Raw genomic sequence first — 21,033 nt, forward strand, 5'->3', positions numbered from 1 at the left:
AGCTCTTAACCACTACACCACCAGGGCTCCAATATATATATAAATATATGTAATATATAAAATATATATAATAAATACATACATCAAGTGTATACACACACATTTGAGATTATATGAGATAAATACCCTATACAGTAGACTAAAAACATATAATATGACGAGCATTCAATAAATACTTTCTCGTGCCAATTTCATGTCCTTGACTATAGCTTCTATTATACTTTTTACCCCTAAATTCTCTGACAATCTTGAGCCCCACATCTCAAATGTCTGTTAGACATACCTTGCTAGACATCCAGACAACAAGTAAAATTCATTAGGTTACAAACTGAGCTTATCTTACTCCTGCCCCCAAATTATTTCTTTCCTTCCTTTTCTTAATGACAACCATATTACTCCAGGATCGAATCCTCAGCACCATTTATTACACCTTCCTCTGAGTTGCACCACAAATCCATTCTTGGATTTGTCTGTTCAACCTCACAAGATGATGCTCTCCATCAGTTCTCACTGCCTTGCCCCAATCCATGCCATGTGACTTCTCACCTGCTCTTCTTTCCCCTCTACTTTCTATTTCAACCACTGCTCTCAGATTAAGCTTCCTGAAGCAGTTTTCTTGAAAACCATGAGAGCTCCAGGCACCTGTAAAACTGAATCCAAAAGTCCAAACATGGCATTCTAAACCTGCCCACACCTGGCCCTAATCCCTCTCCAATCCCACCTCGTGCCGCTCACCCACGTTCCAGTGTGAGTTGCAGTCCCAGGGCTACTCTGTGTTTCTCTAATTACATGTTCTCCTATATCTGAAATGTCCTCTTACAACATCTCCACCTATTCAAACTCTGTTCTCAAAACCTATTCAAACCACCTACTCAGGAAACTTTCCAGATTCCCCACAGTTGGACTCTACGTAAACTCTCAAATCTCTTAGCAGCTTTCTCTACATCTCTGTGTAAGCACTTACTCTCCGCACACCTTGTAGTTATTTTATATTTACGGATATTTCTTCTTTCCCTCCTGGACTCATTGTCTTCACTTCCCCCAAATCTCACACCATGTCTGGCTCATAGCAGGCACCCACTGAAATGCACTGAATTAATGCATAACAAGTATACTTCATTAAGAACAAAAGTTATGCCACACTCACAAATTCTAAGGTACAGTACCAATTTGAAAATCCTTGGGAACTTCATAATACCCTTTTCCACATAGGTAAAGCAATTTTCTGGTTTGCAAGGGAAGAAAGACCTTGATAATATTTCTGGCCCATGAACACTTCTTTTAAAACAACATCTTAATACATTATGTGTAAATGAAGCCAAAACATATGGATTAAGTTTCCTATAAAATACATATGGTCTTTATAAAAACAGCAAGGAGGAGAGGATAAAATGTGATCTCCAAGGCAGATTAAACCAGAGGTCTTTTTCTAACTCCAAAATTAATCTAGGGCTATTTTGCTTTAATTACATGTTTAAAGTCCGCTTCTGCTTTAGCGAACTTCCCTACTTAGGGTCAACATTCTTCACATTCCTGGGGAGGAAAAATAAGTAACTGAGGAAAAGAAAATGTCTTCCTCCCATTGTCATCTTTTCTCTCGCTATTCTCCTTCATAGACACTAACCAGGCCTCTTCCTCTCCATTTTTCTTCTTTTTGTCTCCCTATCCATTGTTGTAATTTTTTCCCTCTTTTATAGACTGTTCTTTTTATCCTTTCCTACCCTTACTCCCGCTCTCTTTTTCTTTTCATCCTCAAACGTTTACAAAGAGGAATTATACCCTTCCCTCACCACTTGTGGGTCAAACCTTTGGGCGGTTTACGTGGGTCAGCTGTCAGGGAACCTATGGCTAAGGTAGGTATGCACATCAGTATGAAGTTCTTCTGCACAACCACCCTTGTCAGCAGAAATATCCTTCCTCATAGCAGAGCGTGGACTCTGAAGCAAAGTCCAGTTGAGTGGGGACAAAGAGCTAGGAGTAAGAATGAAAGTATACAAAGAAGAAATCCAAGGGAAGAGGTAATGGGGAAATTAAGTCCTCAGAAATGTGAACTAATCCAAGCTGCTAATAGCTACCACCACCACCACCACACACCCACCCCCCCACCCCCGGCCAAAAGCAACCCTCTGCTCCCAAACCTGAAACCATGCATACGATAAAGAATCTGAAACTCAATGTCCTACCTCCCCTCCTCTTGACAGGAAACCCTGGCACTTTAATATCGGTTTTGAGTTCACAGCACTATCTTGCCACAGAAAGTAAGAGAAGAAAAGTTGAAAGCCTGCTACTTAGCTCTAGAAAGCACCATCTCTGAGCGCGGCCCACTTTCATCTGCTATCACTATTACCACGGGCTCACCAGTGCCACTTCGAAATTCCTGTAAGATTTGTTAACAAGGTGAAAGTGGCAGCATCTAGTTCCCAACAGAAAATCCCAAGTACATATCTTCCGAGCTTCAAATAAGGGAAGCAAATAGAAAGGTGCAGCATTAAATTGAGATCCTTTTAGCCAAGCACAAGGCTCAGAGTCAGGATTTTTCACACAGATAAATTGCATAAAAGTTCCTTAATTAGGATTTAGGAGCCCTGGTAGTGCAGTGGTTAAGAGCTTGGCTGCTAACCAAAAGGTCGGCAGTTCAAATCCACCAGGTACTCCTTGGAAACCCTATAGGGCAGTTCTACTCTGTCCTTTAGGGTCACCATGAGTCAGAATCAACTCGACAGCAACAGGTTTGTTTTTTTTGGTTTACTTAGGATTTAACTGAATGATAGCTGAGCTACTATAACATTATTTCAAAGCTTGTAGTCTTAATTATTTCTCTTTCTAAAAAATTAGTACCCATCTTTACATGAAGCTGTCTGGATGGTACAGTGCACACTAATGAGGTTTAATGACAGCTCGACAGGACCATAAAACCAACCAAAAACCAAGCCTGTCGCTGTCGAGTCGATTCCGACTCATAGTGACCCTATAAAAGGAGGCAAAATCAACCACTGAATACCCAAAAAATAAAAAACCTTCTTACATCAGTAAACAAGTTGCTTTTATCAAACTGGTAAAGAAAATCCCTGACTAGTTTTCAAGGTTAACTTTTCAGTGGGAACAGCTCTTTGTTGTTGTAGGTGCCGTCAAGTCGATTCTGACTTACAGCAATCATGTGTGACACAGCAGAACTGCCCCATAGGGTTTTCCTAGCAGTAACCTTTACGGAAGCAGATTGCCAGGTCTCTCTCCCATGGAGCAGCTAGGTGGGTTCAAACCTCCAACCTTTTGGTTATCAGCCAAGCACTTAGCCGTTTGTGCCACCAGGGCTCCTTAAGAACTGCTCTAACTAATAGCAAATGCAACTGGACCCAATAAATTATGCTACGGTACTTTGCTCAAAGGGACTTCATCTGTTTGCCTGTCTCTCTCTCACTCCTCAACTCCCTCAAAATTTACTGAATTCATTAATTCATTCTATAAATATTAATTGAGCATCTAATATGTATCACTACCACCTGTCTGTCCGTTTATTGTCCTGTGGTGGCTTGTGTGTTTCTGTAATGCTGGAAGCTATGCCACATGTATTTCAAATACCAGCAGGGTCACCCATGGTGGGCAGGCTTCAGCGGAGCTTCCATCTAAGACAAACTAGGAAGAAAGGCCCAGTGATCTACTTCCCAAAAAAATCAGCCATAGAAAACCCTATCACAACAGAATATTGCCTGATATAGTGCTAGAAGATGAGCCCCCTAGGCTGGAAGGCACTCAAAATACACAGTGACCCCAACAATGAAGTTGAGCATACCAATGATCGTGAAGATGGCACAGGACTGGACGATGTTTAGTTCTGTTGTACATGGGGTTGTCATGAGTCACAGCTGACAACAACAACAATATGTACCAAGTATTACTCTAAGTGAACAAAAAGATTCCTGTCCTCAGGAAGCTTAAGCTTTAGCAGGGAGAAAGAGACATCAAATAAAATAAATAAATAAGTAAATTACAGAGCATGTAGACAAGAACAAGTGCTGCTGAAGACAGGTCCCAAAACATACTTCCACCTCCAGACTGTGGCCTGCTTTCCAACAGGGCCTGTAATGTTCAGCTCCACATCTCAGCACCTAATACATGCTTGGCATGTAATCGGATCTCACAAACAAAAAAACAAACAAAAAATTCTTCTAATAAACAAATGAATGACCAAGCAGTTGTAATACTTTTTAAATTCCCTATCGTACAGGCAGAAGTGAGAAAAGTCATTAGCAAGTTCCTAATCGATAGCTTACAGAATAAGAGAAAAAAAAAAATCTACCAGTTCTTGAAATAGTCTAACGTATTTTGAAAAATCATGTATTCCCTTGATTTCAGAGAAACAAATAACAAGACAGTTCACGTTTTAAATCAGAGATTCTTCACCTGGAGTCCCCAGACAGGTTCATGGAGGCCTGTGAATCCCTGCGATTATTAGCACAATTGTTGGGGGGTGGGGAGATGGGTGCTTTTCTGAGGAAAGAGTCGATAGCTTCTATCAGCTTTTCAGAGGTCTGTGATCCCAAAAAGGTTAAGAAGCACAACCCTAACAAATAAACATGTTTCTTTAAACTATATTTTTTTGTGTAATAGTCAAGGTATATCTTTATTCCTGAGTTATCTTCTTCATTTTTCTAACAGATAGAAGCTTGATTTGAGGATGAAGGGAATGGAACAAAGAGGCAAACAGAGGCAGCTCCTTTGAGCAAAAAATACTGCAGAAACATCCCAAAACCCTTTCTTCATATGTCCTCCACAAACCATCTAATCCCCACTTACACACGAAGGCCAGCTGTACTGAATGGGAACCAGCTCCTTGAAATTCTGAGTCCAAACACAAGCTGCCACAAGTCAGACCCAACGCCAGTAAAAATGATACTCAGTTTTGTTTTATCTATTATCAACAAAAATCTCTCATATATTAACAGAACTTTCTCCCACATTCCAGAATGAAGCTCTCTCAAGCTCTTAACAGAGAAAGAGGAGAAGAAAGAATCTTATAAATTGGCAGTACTTTAAATATTTCTCAAGTCAATCACTTTCCCAAAATTAAATAGTTCCTTTTGAATGTTAACTTTCAGTCTCCTCCTTTAACTATAGTCCTCCAATGTTCTGCAGACAGTCACATATTATGAGCCAAATGCAAAACTACAGGTGTACAAGCCATGAACGTTCAGTATTTGATCCCCATCAACGATCTCTTATTCACAGCCCGAGTCTCTTGCTACCCTACAGCTCCCAGAGCCAATGCCCTGAGCTAAAGGATCAACCCAACCCAAAAAGGAGATCCCTTCTGATCCCAGGCTTGAGGTACTCTAGCTTGCACCCTGTAGATGCTTGCAGCAACTACCATCTACTGAGCTGTTACCATGTGCCAAGCACTGTGCTATGTACGTTACCTATATTATCTAATTAACTGTTCACAACAAAGCCATGAGGTAGGTTGTGGAGCTAGGATTTTGTCTAGGCAGTCTGATTATGGAGCCTGAGTTTGTGTCTACTGTGCTAAATTACCTTGCAAGGAATAGACCCAGAGTCCACTCTAACCCCTGAAAACAGTAGGCAACATGATGGTGGCCATCTATCTTGGAAGGAGAGTGAATGAGGCTGAAGGGAGTTTTATTAGAACACCACCACCACCACCAGTTACTGTCAACTCCAGCTCATGGCAACCATACAGCCACATCTGTTCATTTCTGTAATGCCTATGGCTGTTCTTCGAGTCCCAGGGTGGTGCAAATGATTACACATTGAGCTACTAACCAGAAGGTTGGAGGTTCAAGTCTACCCAGAGGTGCCTTGGAAGTAACGCCTGGCGATTCACTTCCAAAAGGTCACAGCCTTGAAAACCCTATGGAGTACAGTTCTACTTTGTAACACATTAGGCTGCCATGAGTCGGAACTGACTCAAGGGCAACTGGTCATGGCTGTTTTCAAGCTACAATGACAGAACTGAGTAGTTGTTACAAACACTGTATGGCCTGCAAAGTGAAAAATATTTACTATCTAGACCTTTACAGAAAAAGTTTCTTGATCTCTGGTCTAGATCTATAATTTCCAACCCTGGCAAACCATCAGAATAACCTATGTGAATCTTTCAACTGGCTACCTAGCTATGTGTATTCTATTTTTTAATTTTTATCTTCATACGAGTTATGATAAGCAGCCAGCAATAACAACCACTAATCTAGAAGGAAGCTAATACGGGCCAGACCCCACAGTAAGAAACAGGTTGGCATTACAAGAAAGAAGGAACATTTTAAGAATATCCGCTCTCCTTTCCCTTCCCATTTCCTTCATATCAGAAATAAATTGGCAATAGAATTTAAGGAGCCTAGAAAGCGCAGCCTCCATAAAAAAAAAAATATTTCCCAGTTATTTAGGTTAATAGGAATAGATCCCCAGAAGCGTTTGGGAGGCACTTATTCACACTTTTATGTGAAGTGCTTTAATCACAATTTACCCCTCACTACCCTTATCCTGAAGACCTGGTGGCATACTGGTTAAGAGTTCCGCTGCTAACCAAAGGGTTGGCAGTTCGAATCCATCAGCCACTCCTTGGAAACCCTATGGGGCAGTTCTACTCTGTCTATAGGGTCGCTATGATTCGAAATCAACTCAATGGTAACAGGTATACCCTTATATGCAGGTGCCCTGGTGGCGCAGATGCTAACCAAAAGGTCAGTGGTTCAAACTCACCAGGGGCTCTGCGGAAGAAAAGACCTTGCAATCTGCTCCCATAAAGATTACAGTCTAGGAAACTCTGGAGCAGTTCTACTCCGTCACATGGGGTCACTCTGAGGTGAAACTGATTCAGTGACACACAACAACAACAGCACCCTTATATGTGAAAATATCTGGGCAATTGGAGGGTGTCTGTGTAAAATAAAACGTGCACGCGGGGTAGTGGGGGACACATGGAGATGATTATTTTTATAGCCACAGAGCACACAAGGAGAATACCTCTCCAAGGATAGAGGAGAAAATAACGGTAGTTTAGGAAAGACATCACAAGGTGATAAGGACAAACAGTACTTATTTCTAGAGCTCAAAATGGTGACTGGGTATAGAGTGCTCTAAAGTGGTTTCTGCTCACCCCTGATAAGGAATCTCCTAATTCAAACCACGTTCAACCGAACACCCAAGCCCAGGAGAGTGTCGCCCCACCACTCAGATGCATTGCCCACGCCTGGTATGAACTCCTCATACCAGACTGCCCCTTCTTTACCTGCCACCCATGTCTGTTGAGCGCAACCAGAAAGACACTCCACAAGACAGGGCTACCTCTAAAAGTACCTAGCAAACAGACGCTAACCCTGAACAGCAGGTCGGAGGAACGCTGCTCCCAGGCCCCACCCACAATGATGCTCATGGTCCTCTGGGTCCAGCTCATTTCCCCTCAACTTTATTTTCCTCACTTTCTCTTTTTTCAAAGCTGCAAAGCTCTAAACTGAATCAAGAGTCTAGAATTGTTGTAACAAAGATTGACACGCGTATTTTCCCTATGTCACAGAAACAGAATTTGCATGAAGAATCCAACGGTAAAAATTCTAAACATTTCACAATATTCATTTGCATCTTGAATAAATGCTTCTTCCTTGGACCAGTGAGTTAACAGAACACCAAGTAAGCTTCTGGTTTATGGAACTTCATCAGAAAAAGCCCAATGAGAACTTATCAGAACCAAGCTCATTATGACGAAATAAAATCTTTTTAAAGGGTGAGGGTGTAGTCTAAGAGAATTGCTGCACATCACATGCTGACAAGTCAAAAACAGGCATTCTCGTAGAAGGAAAAGAAAAAAATTACCTTTTCATGGTTTTCAATTAAGATTTCCACGACAATGTTCTGAAATTTCAAATCCATGATGGCGGCCACTGTTTCTTCCTGGGGCCTCATCAGAGTTGGCCCAAACACCACTCCTAAATTTGCCACAGTCATTAGGTTCTGCTTAGAGTGATTTGAAACACTAATTTTGATGAGAGAAAAAAAAAAAGGTCTCTGGTTATAAAATAGGTGATAACTGTAGGGATGTACAACACTCTGCAACATTATATTTTTCAAAAATAAGGGAGTCAAGAGATTCTAATTGTCCTCAATATGTGGTTCTGAAATGACTAGACCTGACAAGTGTCTACATGATGAGGACACTGACTACATTTGGACTTCTCTTCCTTTGATGCCCTAATCTAGCCACACTGGCTTCCTTAATAATTTGATGAACATGCTAAGCTTGTTCCCCCTAAAGGCCTTTATTTACTACTATTCGCCCTCAACTCAGAAGATGCCTTCCCTCCCCCAGATCATCATACCCTTGCTTCCAAGGACTGCATGATATCTTTGTCTAAGAATTCACTTCACAGGTATGCAGAACTTGGCCAGAGCACCTGCACTCATTTCTTCATCCCAGTAGCATTGTGCAGTGAACAACCTAGAAGACTGTTCACAGCTGCCCTACTCACTCAAGTCAAGTCTCACCTCAAAGGTCTCACCTCAAAGGTCTCACTTCAAGGAGACCTTCCATAATAATCCTCTTACAGTTCCTCGCTGTCATGGATCGAATTGTGTCCCCCCAAAAATGTGTGTAGCACCTTGGCTAGGTCATGATTCCCGGTATTGTATGATTGTGTTATCTGATGTGATTTCCTTATGTGTTGTAAACTCTACCACTATGATGAGATTATATGTGATCTCCTCATGTGTTATAAATTCTATCACTGTGATGAGGTTATACTGATGAGGTTGACAAGATTAGTGTCTTAATGCAATCTCTTTTGAGATATAAAAGAGAGAAGTGAGCAGAGACACATGGGAACCTCACACCACCAAGAAAGCAGTGCCGGGAGCAGAGCGTGTCCTTTGGACCTGAGGTTCCTGCGCAGAGAAGCTCCCAGACCAAAGAAAGATTGATGACACAGACCTTCTTCCAGAGCCAAGGGAGAAAGTGTTCTCCTGGAGCTGATGCCCTGAATTTGGACTTGTAGCCTACTGGACTGTGAGAGAATAAATTTCTCTTTGTAAAGCCATCCACTTGTGGTATTTCTGTTGGAGCAGCACTAGATGACTGAGACACTCGCCTAACATGTATTCTCTAACTCCTTACTTTATATCTTCTATTTTCACTTATCATCATCTGAAATTTTATCTTTTGTTTATTTTTTTTTTCTCCTTAGAATGTAAGCTTCATGAAGGTACTGACTTTATCTATCTTCTTCAGCTATGTATCTAGTAGCACCTTGAAAAAGCATTCAATAAATATATGTTGATTTAATGAATGAATATAGTACAAATGTGAGCAAGTCATAGTGTCTTCTGGCCTTCATTTGCTACTTATGTAAAATAAAAGTTCTAAAATACAGGGTTTCTAAGATTCCTCTCACCTCTAAAATTCTATATTTATAATGACTTAAGAGTCATTTATACTTGAAGAGAAGGCCTGGTTGTGAAGTGGTTAAGCACTGGGCTGTTAACCGAAATGTCGGCTGTTCAAACCTACCAGCTGCTCCACGGGAGAAAGATGTGGCAGTCTGCTTCCATAAAGATTTACAGCCTTGGAATCCCTATGGGACAGTTCTACTCTGTCCTATAGGGTCGCTATGAGTCAGAATCAACTCGATGGCAATGTGTGTTTTTTTTTTGTTTGTTTGTTTTTTTTGGTATATTTGAAGAAAGGACTAATTTCACCACTGGATTATTAACTTTGCTTGCTTTTTAAGGGAGGGGGAAGGGATCCTATGAAATAAATGCCTATTATGGGATTAAACAAACTTGAAGGACATTCTCAAACTTAGGTAGGTGTGAAACCAAGCTAAATTTGCTAACAGACTTATAATGACATTTCCAGAATCTATACATGGGAAAATGTATAATATTCTCTTCCTTCACTTCAAATAAAACCCTGAGTTTCTGGCAATGATGTTAAGCAAATAATTTTGTGACTTCATAAAAGTATCATATTTCAACACTCTGCCCAAAACACACACAGTGACTCAAACATCCAGCCTGCATTTCCAGGTTCAGTCCCAGTATTGTGTATATACACAGCCCCAGTACCAACCATTCCAAATCCACGAACACTGCATATCACCTAGAGCGAAACGAAGGAAAAAAGAGACTTACTTGGTTAAGTGTTTCACCAAAATATCCAACATTTCTTTATTTTTCTCTGGCAGTTTGTGCACCAAGAAATGGATAGCATTAACACGAGATTCTGGGCTTCCGCTTTCTTTTAAGAAAAAAGAAAAGAAAATAGTTGAATACTCAGAATTCTAATATTCCTAAAAACAAATTATAACAGCTTATCTGTTCAACATCTCCAAATGCAGAAAACTGAAACATATTTTGCCACCTTTAAAAATGGAAAAAAAAAAAAATCTTTCTCCCTATTATTAATCTTCTAATGCCTCCCCTGTATGGTAATTTCAGTGTAGCTACAATTAGTGCCTTTCCCTCTGTTTATATTTAAGAGCAGAGAGTTGCTTCCGCTTCTCCTTCCGGCATGCTGCACTTCAGCCTGCTCACAGCTTCCTGGATCACTGCATCACAGCCCCACAATGGAACACAAATGAAAAGTCAGCAAATAGGCTATTACCTTTATCCTTTGACTTTGGAATTAACTATCACCCCTGACTCTTATTAACAGTGTACCCAAATTTCCTTTATTGTGCTCTTGATAGAAAATCATTAAACAAATCAATGAAATGCTCATTACTAAAGATTATGCTAGTCTTCAGGAGAATAAAAAAAAAAAAGTGACTGCTGGGAATTAGGTGTTCAGTTTACTGTAACAGGAAGGAAGACTATAAATTGTTTTAGAGGTTGCCATAGAGCTGGCTAGAGCAGCACAGGAAGGATCTCACATAAAAGAGAATATCTGAATTGGGCCTTGAGGAATGGGAAAGACTTCAAGGAAAGGCAGAGCTGAGGGGGTAAGAGGTACAGTCTAAATTAGCAAACAGCAAAGCTTATGTGGAATCAGCACCTCAAACTTACAGGGAGGCACACTGAGACTGTGAAGTCCAATTTGAAGAATATGTCTTCACTGTTGGTTTCTAAATTAGAGTTACTAAAAATAAAGCAAGGATACCACTTCACACCTAGTAGGATGGCTATTATCAGAGAAACCGAAAATAACAAGCGTTGGCGAGGATGTGGAGACACTGGAACACTTGTACATTGCCGACTGGATTGTAAAATGATGCTGCCTCTCTGGAAAGTGGTTTGGCGGTTCCTCAAAAAGCTAAACATAGAACCACCACATGACCCGCAATTCCACTCCGAGGAATATACCCAAGAGACTTGAAAGCAGAGACTCAAACAGATATTTGTATACCAGTGTTCACTGTAGCACTATTCACAATAGCCAAAAAGTGTAAACAGTTAAATGTCCATCAACAGCTGAATGGATTAAAAACAATGTGGTATATACATACAATGAAATATTCAGCCATAAAGAGAAATGAAGTTCTGATACATGCTATGACATGGATGAACTTTGAAAACATTATGCTGAGTGAAGTAAGTCAGACAAAAAGGACAAATATTGTATGATCCCACTTACATGAAATATCTAGAATAAGCAAATACATAAAGATAAAAGTTATTAGTGGTTACCAAGAGCTGTGGGAAGGGGAAAGGGGGTTCTGAGTTTCTGTTTGGGGTGATGAAAAACCTTTGAAAATGAATAGTGGTAAGTGCTTTACATATATTACCTCACTGAATCCTCAGAGCAGCCTGTTGAGATAGTGCTATTATCTTCATTTTACAGATGAGGAAACTGAGGCACAGAGGTTAGGTAACTTTCTCAGGGCCACTCAGCCTTGGAAGCAGTGACTGCAGTGTCTGACCCCAGACTATACTTCCTTATCTGTGATTTTGATTTCCATTTCCTTCATGATTAATGATGTTATGCATTTTTTCATGTGCTTGTTGATGATTTGTATATCTCCTTTGGGGTCAATGCCCCTTTCTTGATCTGCTTTACGTGTCTTAACCCTTTCAGGCTCATTACTTCTTGCCTGAATACCATTTCCTTCCTAACTTGCTCCTTTTCCCGTTCTAATCCATCCTTCAGAAAATGTCAGGTATACCTTCCCCAAATTTAACTCTATTCATATTCCTTTCTTTCTTTACTTTTTTTTAATTTAAATTTTTTTATTGTGATAAAATACATATAACAAAGAGTTTGCCATTTTACCCATTTTTAAGTGTACATCTGAGTGACATTAATTACATCCGCCTCATGGAGGCGGACAGTAAATGTGGGGCAGGGCATCTAGGGTTCAGACAACGTTCTGTTTCTTGATCTGGGGGCTGATTATATGCGTGTCTTCACTTTGTGAAAATTCATTAAGCTGTATACTTAAAATCTGTGCACATTTCTGTTATGTTTCAACAAAAAGTTCACTTAAATAAAAATTACCCATAATAAGTCTTACTCTAAGATACACTGGTAAAATTTAGGTTTAATCCTTGTAGAGTCTTCCTTCCTTTTTTTCTTTAATGCAATATTTAAGCAGCTTATTTCACTTATCATGGATGTGTTTCCTTGTCATAAAATAGAGCTCCACACAATCACTTTATGGACATTTACTCTTCTTGCAATGTTTGTAAAGTTAAATGTATTATAGTTTGCACTCCCAATAGCTGTTTAAGTGTGAGGAGTGGGACTTTACAACAGAACAATGAGATGGGTATTACTAAAGAGAAAGGAAGCAAAAAGGCTAAGAAATTAAAGCACACATTATAAAGCTGAAGGCAAATATCTAAGTCATATTATATAACATGAGTAAGGAAGACTGAAGAAGAATTGAATTATGGTGTTGGCGAAGAATATTGAATATACCACGGACTGCAAAAGAACAAACAAATCTGTCTTGGAAGAAGTACAGCAGAATGTTCCTTAGAAGCAAGGATGGTGAAACGTCATCTCACTTTGGACATGTTATCAGGAGAGACCAGCCCTTGGAGAAGGACATCACGTCTGGTAAAGTAGAGGGTCAGCGAAAAAGAGGAAGACCCTCAGTTAGATGGACTGACACAGTGGCTGCAACAATGGGGTCAAGCGTAACAAGGATCGTGAGGATGGCGCAGGACCTGGCAGTATTTCGTTCTGTTATACAAAGGATCACTATGGGTCAGAACTGACTCAGTCGCACCTAACAACAACAATTAAATAATAAAAGATTTTCAGATACTTTTGTTTTGCACTGAAAACAAAACTACAACTGTCTCAAGTTTTGTGTGATAAATTATAATCAAATTCTTAATCTGGAGCTAAAACCAAGAGAATGCTATACTGAATCAATGCTGGGGGGCAATGAAAGAAATAAATATATAATAACATTTTCAAGTCACAACTTTGATTTTTAAAAAAAGAAAAAGAGAAGAGGAACTCTGATAAAACAGCCCCAAATTCCAAAAGAATGAAAGGATAGCTGCCTAGGATAAGAATTTTGTACGTTCACAAGTAAAACTGAAAATTTTTGAAAACTTTGTACCAAGAAGCTTGTTCTAAATCATGTGCCTATTTATCATTAATAATCATTCTCTCTCCAAAGAACACTTCATTTCAAAATATTGTTGGATTTATTACTTACTGAGAAACACAAGCTAGAGAAATGGTTTCCTGCCCTCTATGGATAAGGTCCTTCATTTCTAAAAACAGTAGAATCTGTTTTGAAAAACAGAGTCAAAAACCTTCAACTTCCTTTCTTAAGCCCATCTCTCCCTAGTCCACCCCTATCTCTCTTAAAAACACACACATACATCTTTTATCTTCAGTTGCTTATGCTATAGGCAGTTTGTATTTTAATTCATATGAAACTGACAAAGAAGAATGGAAGGAATAACTTTTTTAAAAAATATAGGATACTAAATTAATTACAACAGCAAATTCCTGAAATACGCCAAGGAATTCGGAGTCTATTGTAATAGCAAAGGTATTTTTAATTGTGAAACTATGCATCAACATCCACCATACTTTAATGTCTATCTGCTTATGATGCTGTGTTGACCAACAGAGACTGAATAAGATATGAGCATAGCTTACTAGAACTTATCAAAGATACACAGGCAGATAAACATTAAATAATTACTTTAAATGCCATAAATCAATAACATTGCAAGCTTTAGAAAGGCATTAGCAGTAACTGTATAAGCACTTTCCAAGGAACAAAGGCTTCAGTCAACAAACTTCCAAGTATTCCAGTTCTTCCATGGGAGTTCACCACTACTGTAAAATCAGCCTAAGATAGCTTGATGCCATTAAACATTCCATTCCTTTAATTTCCAGGTCCCAGAGTCCTTCCTTACCAAGAACCATATGATTTTGTCTGGCTTCCCATGCAGGCTTACCAACAAGGCCAGAACAGCCTGGTTACACAACCACCAGTTATATTTTTCATCATAAATCACTAAAGAACTTTGTGGTTGTGATCCTGCTTCCCAGGTAACTTGACAACAGGAAGAAAATATATACCAGGATGAGGGTTCTGATCCAGGTGATAGAGATTTTTGATGGAATGCAATAACTAGTCATCCAGGTTTTAATTGTCATTATCAAACTCGGTTTAACCCGAGATCATCTCTGAAGCATGGGTCCACTCTAACCAAAATGATACATCAAGGACTCTGAGCCTGAAAGGCTGAGGCAGAGACCTAGACTCTAATCCATTCTCAAAGGTAATAAACGACATGCAGTGACACAACCACATAGTGCTTACCAGCCTTCCCCAGATGGACACATCTTTTGCATTCCTGTGTTGACCAAGTGAACGGTGGTTTCATCTAACAAATTTCTGTACCAAAACCCTATTATATACTGTCACACGATGGACAGTTTCCAGTTCCTTTTAAACATTTTAGGTAACTCAGAAAAAAAAAATTTTTTTGTATTCTCCCGATATATTCAATATTGAACAGTAAGTCGATTTTTTTTTTTAAGAATCAAAACAAGACATTTTGCTTTTTGTGGTGACAACAAAGAAACAAAATTCATATTTGCATCATGAACTTCAGAAGTTAACTCACAGGTTCTCAAGTGAAAACGACAGGAAAGAAACTGATGAGAGGAAATGAAGGGACCCAAGAGAAACCTTCAGAACCCTTTGCAGACTGGGTGGAAGAGAAGATCTCAACGCCACAGAACGGATGGAAACAACCACACATAACTGAGAAGAATCAAAAATGAGATTCCATGCTGATGTGAGAGGCGGTAATAAAGACTGGTGATGTCTGATAATTTTAGCAGTCAGCTCAACTAACAGACACTTTCACAAAACAAGGTAATCTGTGCCATTATTAATGCAAAACGATAGCTTAACCGCAGTCCCAAATTTCCAACAGAAAAGGAATCTAATTTTGGCCACCCAATATCTTTAACTATTTCATTCAATACGTGAAAGTACATACGCAAAAGCTTAAAGGATCTGTTCACACACGCTTTCCTAAGAGAAGCGGGGTACAGAGAAGGATATTCACAAGAGATTAAGACAAAAAACTAAAGTCTATACTGGAAATTTTCATCCCTTTCATACACACGTTTAATACATGTACTTTTTCTCATAAAACTACGTTACCACAGGTCCCATTCCAACCAAAACTCCATTTAGGTGCAAATCCATGCCAATAAGTACAGCAGCTACAGTATTTCTTTGGAGCAAGCCTGTTACTGAAATCTTTGTAGAGACTCTATGACAGCATCTCTGTGAAGTCAGGAAGCAAAACATAAGGTACTGGTCTGGTAGGTGATGAAAGCTTTCGTATTTAGACAATCCCTTTCACCACACTGTCCAAAGATTTCCTCAACAAACCCTTACACTCATTTCCTACTATTATGGACTTCATTACTGCTTATAAATTCCTACCATCTGGAAGCCTTCATCTGGTAAAATACAGTGCTATAAGAATTTCAAACACACTGCCCTCAGTTATGGGGCATGTTAATAATAACAACACTAACTTGTGATAATTTAAAAACTTATTCCATAATGACTTTATCTTTGCCTAATTCTCAAAGGATTCTAGATTAAAATCGGCATTCTTCTGCTTTTTCCAGTCTCTAAGGTGAACAACAAGCAACAACCATCGTCCACCTAGAGTTTAATTTCTCTTTCCCTGGTTTGCCAAAAATGCCACAGGGAAAAAAATCAACAAAGCATTTGCTTAAGTTTTTGCCAAGAAACTTTTCCCCCTTTCTAGATCATACAAATTCTCTTTTTTAAAGAAATCCTACTCCATAGGAAAACAAAAGTGAATACAATCATATTTGTGCCTTTTCCAAAAGCCTATTTTATATGTATAGTCTAACTAGGCCTACACATTGCTTCTTTCTGTAACATACTAGAAACCTTTAAATTGACTGGAGCAAAGACCTCACAAGAAGAAAACATTTAAAGCAAGGTGCGGGCAGCAGTAACATAGGACCCAAAGGGATTGCTCTAAGTTCTTCAACAGATTAAACTATGGAATGCAACCAAGGGGGGAGAAAAAAGAAAAAGGATATGAAAATACATTACAGCTACTGTCAGTGCACCTGTGAAAACCAATACTGCAGGTTTTGGCCAACGGAACTGGGGTTTTGAATTTTAAATAAGATCCCTATAATCTGGCAAGTTACTTACCATGCCTCAACATTCATTTCCGTAACTATGAAAAATACCTAGCATCAATGTACTTCAAAAGACTAACCATACAGCATATGTCGACTATAAAAAGTGAGGTGTACAATAATACACAGAAAACAAGAAAACCTCGAATGAGTATGACTGACAAAAAATCTAATCACAAATTCAAATTCTACCAACTTTAAGCCTTCTCTGTTTAACATTTTATCACGTATAAGTCACTCTATCAAATATTGTTTGGGACTTCCGGGCAACATGGTGCTATAGACAGAAGCACCACACCATCCCTCCACAGCAAAGACCTAAAAAATTAAATTAAACAGAGACAAACATCAATCCTGGAAACCTAAGCATCAAATGAAGAGATAAAACACTCAGCCAAGCACCAAATGGAGTAAGAAACTGACAGAGAACAGAGAGCAAGGAGAGAGACGTACAGCGGTCCCCTATCAGATTCACCATTTTGGACTCCTATCGGAGATCAGTGAACAGGAAGTACGGGAAAGCAGCTTCACTGAGCTCCCAGCAGGAGACAGAACAACTGGTAACCAACGATATACGCTTTCCCACCCCCTACCCTTCTTGCACCCTCACTCAGCCTCCTCTGCTTCCTGCGGCCACAGTCTCTTGGCCGGGAGGCACCAGCTTCAGCCCTGGGCCACTTGGATTTCACCCGCCCACATGGGCCAGCTCAATGAGTGCGATTTGTTTCTTGCTGGTGTTGCTTTTTCTGCTTCTGTTGATTTCTTCCATACCTCTCATCACCTCCCCTTCCTTTCTCTCAAACACCTGGCTCCATGTGCCATCTTTGCTTCTTCTTGAAAGGCTGTGAAACGTCACTCGACTGTGAAACTGCTTCCCAGCACCTGCCACCAGAGCCACAATGGTGGGATCCCCGGGGCTTTGCTCTTCTTTTTTCTGGTTTTTATTTTCTCTTTTACTTTTTTTTTCTTCTCCATTTCTTGGTTTCTCATCTCTCCACTCCAATGGCAAGCTCCCTTAGCACTCTTTTTTCTGTTTGTCTGTTTCTTTTTGGCTCTTGTTTCCCTCCTCTCGCTCCTCTTTCCCATAGTCATATCTCCCAGTATCACAATCTCTCCCCTACTTCCTGCCTACCTGCACTGTGCACTAAACATCACACCCTCGAGCAGCACAGGCATGGCCTACCAGAACCTGCCCTGCACTGATTCCTGCCCAGCCCTGTCGGCCCTAGTAGGTACCAAAAAAAACCCCATTCCAGCCCCACCCCTACAGCTGGACACGCAGTGTTGCACCATATTGTGCGACTGACTCTTCTCATTGGACAAGGACGTGAAAAGTATCATGACCACAGATGAGCAAACAACAAAGAACGCACAGTCCACCTGCTCAGACATAACCAAATAAAACAAAAAAGCAGGATGAAACAAACAAATCTACAATCAATAAACGAGGAAAATAACTACTGAATGTCCCAAAGACAGCAGACAATATCAAAACATATAAAAAAACAAGACAGGATGGTTCCAGTAGCCATCCAAAATAAAATGCAACATGACTTTCCAGTAGAAGAAAAGGCGCTAGAACTACCTGATAAGGAATTCATATCTCTAATATTCAGAACTGTCCAAGACTTGAAGCAAAAATCAGACAAAAATGAGGAAAAAATAGACAAAATTCATGGAAAAGGCAGACAAATTCATGGAAAATACAGACAAAAAAATGGAAGAATTAAAAAAAAATACAGGAACAAAATGTCAAAATACATTCATAAACAGAAATCATACAAAAAAAATTATAAATCCAAAATATGAACAACGAGATTTCAGAAATGGACAGTGTCATAAAGGGCTGAGAAGCAGGTTTGAAACAATGGAAGACAGGATCAGCAGAAATGAAGACAAACATTTGGATAAACCTCTGAGGAAAAATCAGAAAAAAGAATGGGGAAAAATGAATAAACACAGAGAATTATGATACAATCAAAAGCAAAAATTTGTGAGTAACACACTTCTGGACAACATGGCGCTGAAGTCAGAAGCACCATGCCTTCCATCTACAGCAAAGATCAGAAAAACTAAGGTAAACAGAGTCACAAATCAATACTGAAATCCTAAGCATCAAATGAAGAGAGAAAGAACTCAGCCAAGCACCGAATGTAATAAGAAACTGGCTGAGAACAGAGAGCGAGGAGAGATACATGCAGAGGTCCCCTATCACCTACCACAGCACAGATCTGCCATATTGGAGTCCTATCAGAGATAAGCGAATGGGGGTATAGGAAAGCAGCTTCACGGAGCTTCCAGCAGGAAACAGAAAAACCAGTAAGCTGCGATATAGGCTTTCCAACCCTGACCCTTTATCAATCCCACTTAGCCTCCTCTGCTTCCTGCAGCCACAGTCTCTAAGACAGGAAGCATGCCAGTGTCACCTGGATTCCACCTGCCCACATTGGCCAGCTCCCTGACTGCCTTTTGTTGGCGGTTGGTGTCGTTTTCTTTCCACTTCTTTAGATTTCTCCCTTACCTCACACCGCCTCCCCCTCCTTCCTCTCAAATACCTGACTCCGTGAACCATCTTTCCTTCTTCCTGAAAGGCTGCAAAACACCGCGTGACTGTGAAACTGCTCACACCCCGTGCCGCCACGCTGGTAGGACCCCCAGGGATTTTTGTTTGTTTGCTCTGATTTGTTTGTTTGTTTTCTTTTTCTTTTCTGGGCTTGGGAGCCCCTTCCAGCAGGGCACTACCACGTGGCTTGCAAGCTACTCCCTTACTCTGCACAAACGCACAGGGACATCCCTGAGGGCATTTCTTTCAACCAGGTTTTTTGGTTTGGGTTTTTTTTTTTGTTTCTTTGTTTTGTTTTCTTCTCACTCTTATCTCTTTTTTGTCTTTACTCATTTCCAGTTTCTCGATTTATTCATTTTTTTCTTTTACCCTTTTTCTTTTTTTTTTTCACTTTTGTTTTTCCTCATTTCTCAGTCTCTCATCACTCCACTCCAATAGCAAGCTCCCTTAGCACTGTTTTTTGTTTGTGTGTATGCTTTTGGCTCCTGTTCCTCTCTCCTCTTTCCCATACCCATCTTAGCTCCACACATCACAATCTAAACCCTCTTTCCTGCCTACCTACACCGTGGGCTGAACATCACACTCCCAAGTAGCACAGGAACGTCCTAGTGGAAACTGCCCTGCACTAATTCCCAGTCTGCACTGTCAGCCCTGGTACGTGCCACAAACAACACATCCCAGCCACTCCCCTTCAGCTGGACCTGCCCTGCTATACCACACCAGAGTGACTGACCCTGCACATTGGAGAAGGAGGTGAAAAGTATCGTCCCACAGATGAGCAAACAACAAAGAACGCACAGCCCGCCTGATCAGACATCACCAAATAAAACAAAAAAGTGGGACAAAACAAACAAATGTACAATCAAGAAACGAGGAAAATAACCACTGAATGCCCCAAAGACAGCAGACAATATCAAAACATTTACAAAAACAGGACAGGGTGGTTCCAGTAGGCGTCCAAAATAAAACAACAGATGATCTTCCAGTAGAAGAAAAGGCACTAGACCCAACCGATAGGGAATTCGAATCCCTAATATTCAGAATTATCCAAGAGTTGAAGCAAAAAGCAGACAAAAATGAGGAAAAAATAGACAAATTCGTGGAAAAGGCAGACACATTCATGGAAAATACAGACCAAAACATGGAAGAATTCAAGAAATTAATACAGGAACAAAATGTTAAAACAGATTCACAACTAAAAACCATAGAAAAACAACAATTAGAAATCCAAAAGATAAACAACAAGATTTCAGAAATGGACAGTGTCATAGAAGGGCTGCAGAGCAGGCTTGAAACAATGGAAGACAGGATCAGCGAAATTGAAGACAAACACTTAGATACAACCCTATTGGAGGAAAAATCAGAAAAAAGAACGAAGAAAAATGAAGAAACCCTGAGAATTATGTGGGATACAATCAAAAGCAAAAATCTACAAGTGATCAGTTCCAGAACACGAGGAGAAAACAGAAAACACAGGATCGCTGAAGAACTGCTGACAGAAAACTTCCCCAATATCATGAAAGACAAAAAGCTAACCATTCAAGAGGCTCAACGAATCCCGTATAGGATAGACTCCAAAAGAAAATCACCAAGGCATATCATAATAACACTCACTAAAACCAAAGACAAACAAAGAATCTTGAGAGCAGCTCGAGAAAAACAAAAAGTCACATACAGAGGAGAAAAAATAAGACTAAGCTTGGATTATTCAGCAGAAACCATGCAGGCAAAAAGGCAATGGAATGACATACATAAAACCTTGAAAGAAAAAAATTGCCAGCCAAGAATAATATATCCTGCAAAACTCTCATTCAAATATGATGTGAAATTAGGTCATTTCCAGAAA

At 39.9% G+C, this 21,033-nt stretch overlaps 1 protein-coding gene across 1 annotated transcript in view; it reads right to left on the bottom strand.

The window, feature by feature from the left end:
- Positions 1-21,033, bottom strand: part of ARHGAP10 (Rho GTPase activating protein 10) — a 389,415-nt gene that overhangs the window by 116,732 nt on the left and 251,650 nt on the right. The window contains exons 17-18 of the mRNA XM_004378836.2: positions 10,135-10,240; positions 7,825-7,984 (exon numbers count right to left, since the gene is read on the bottom strand). Of these exons, the coding sequence (XP_004378893.1) occupies positions 7,825-7,984; positions 10,135-10,240 (266 nt within the window). The remainder of the gene's footprint in view (positions 1-7,824; positions 7,985-10,134; positions 10,241-21,033) is intronic.

This window comes from Trichechus manatus, unplaced genomic scaffold, assembly GCF_000243295.1.
Source record: "Trichechus manatus latirostris isolate Lorelei unplaced genomic scaffold, TriManLat1.0 scaffold00059, whole genome shotgun sequence".
NCBI lineage: Eukaryota > Metazoa > Chordata > Mammalia > Sirenia > Trichechidae > Trichechus > Trichechus manatus.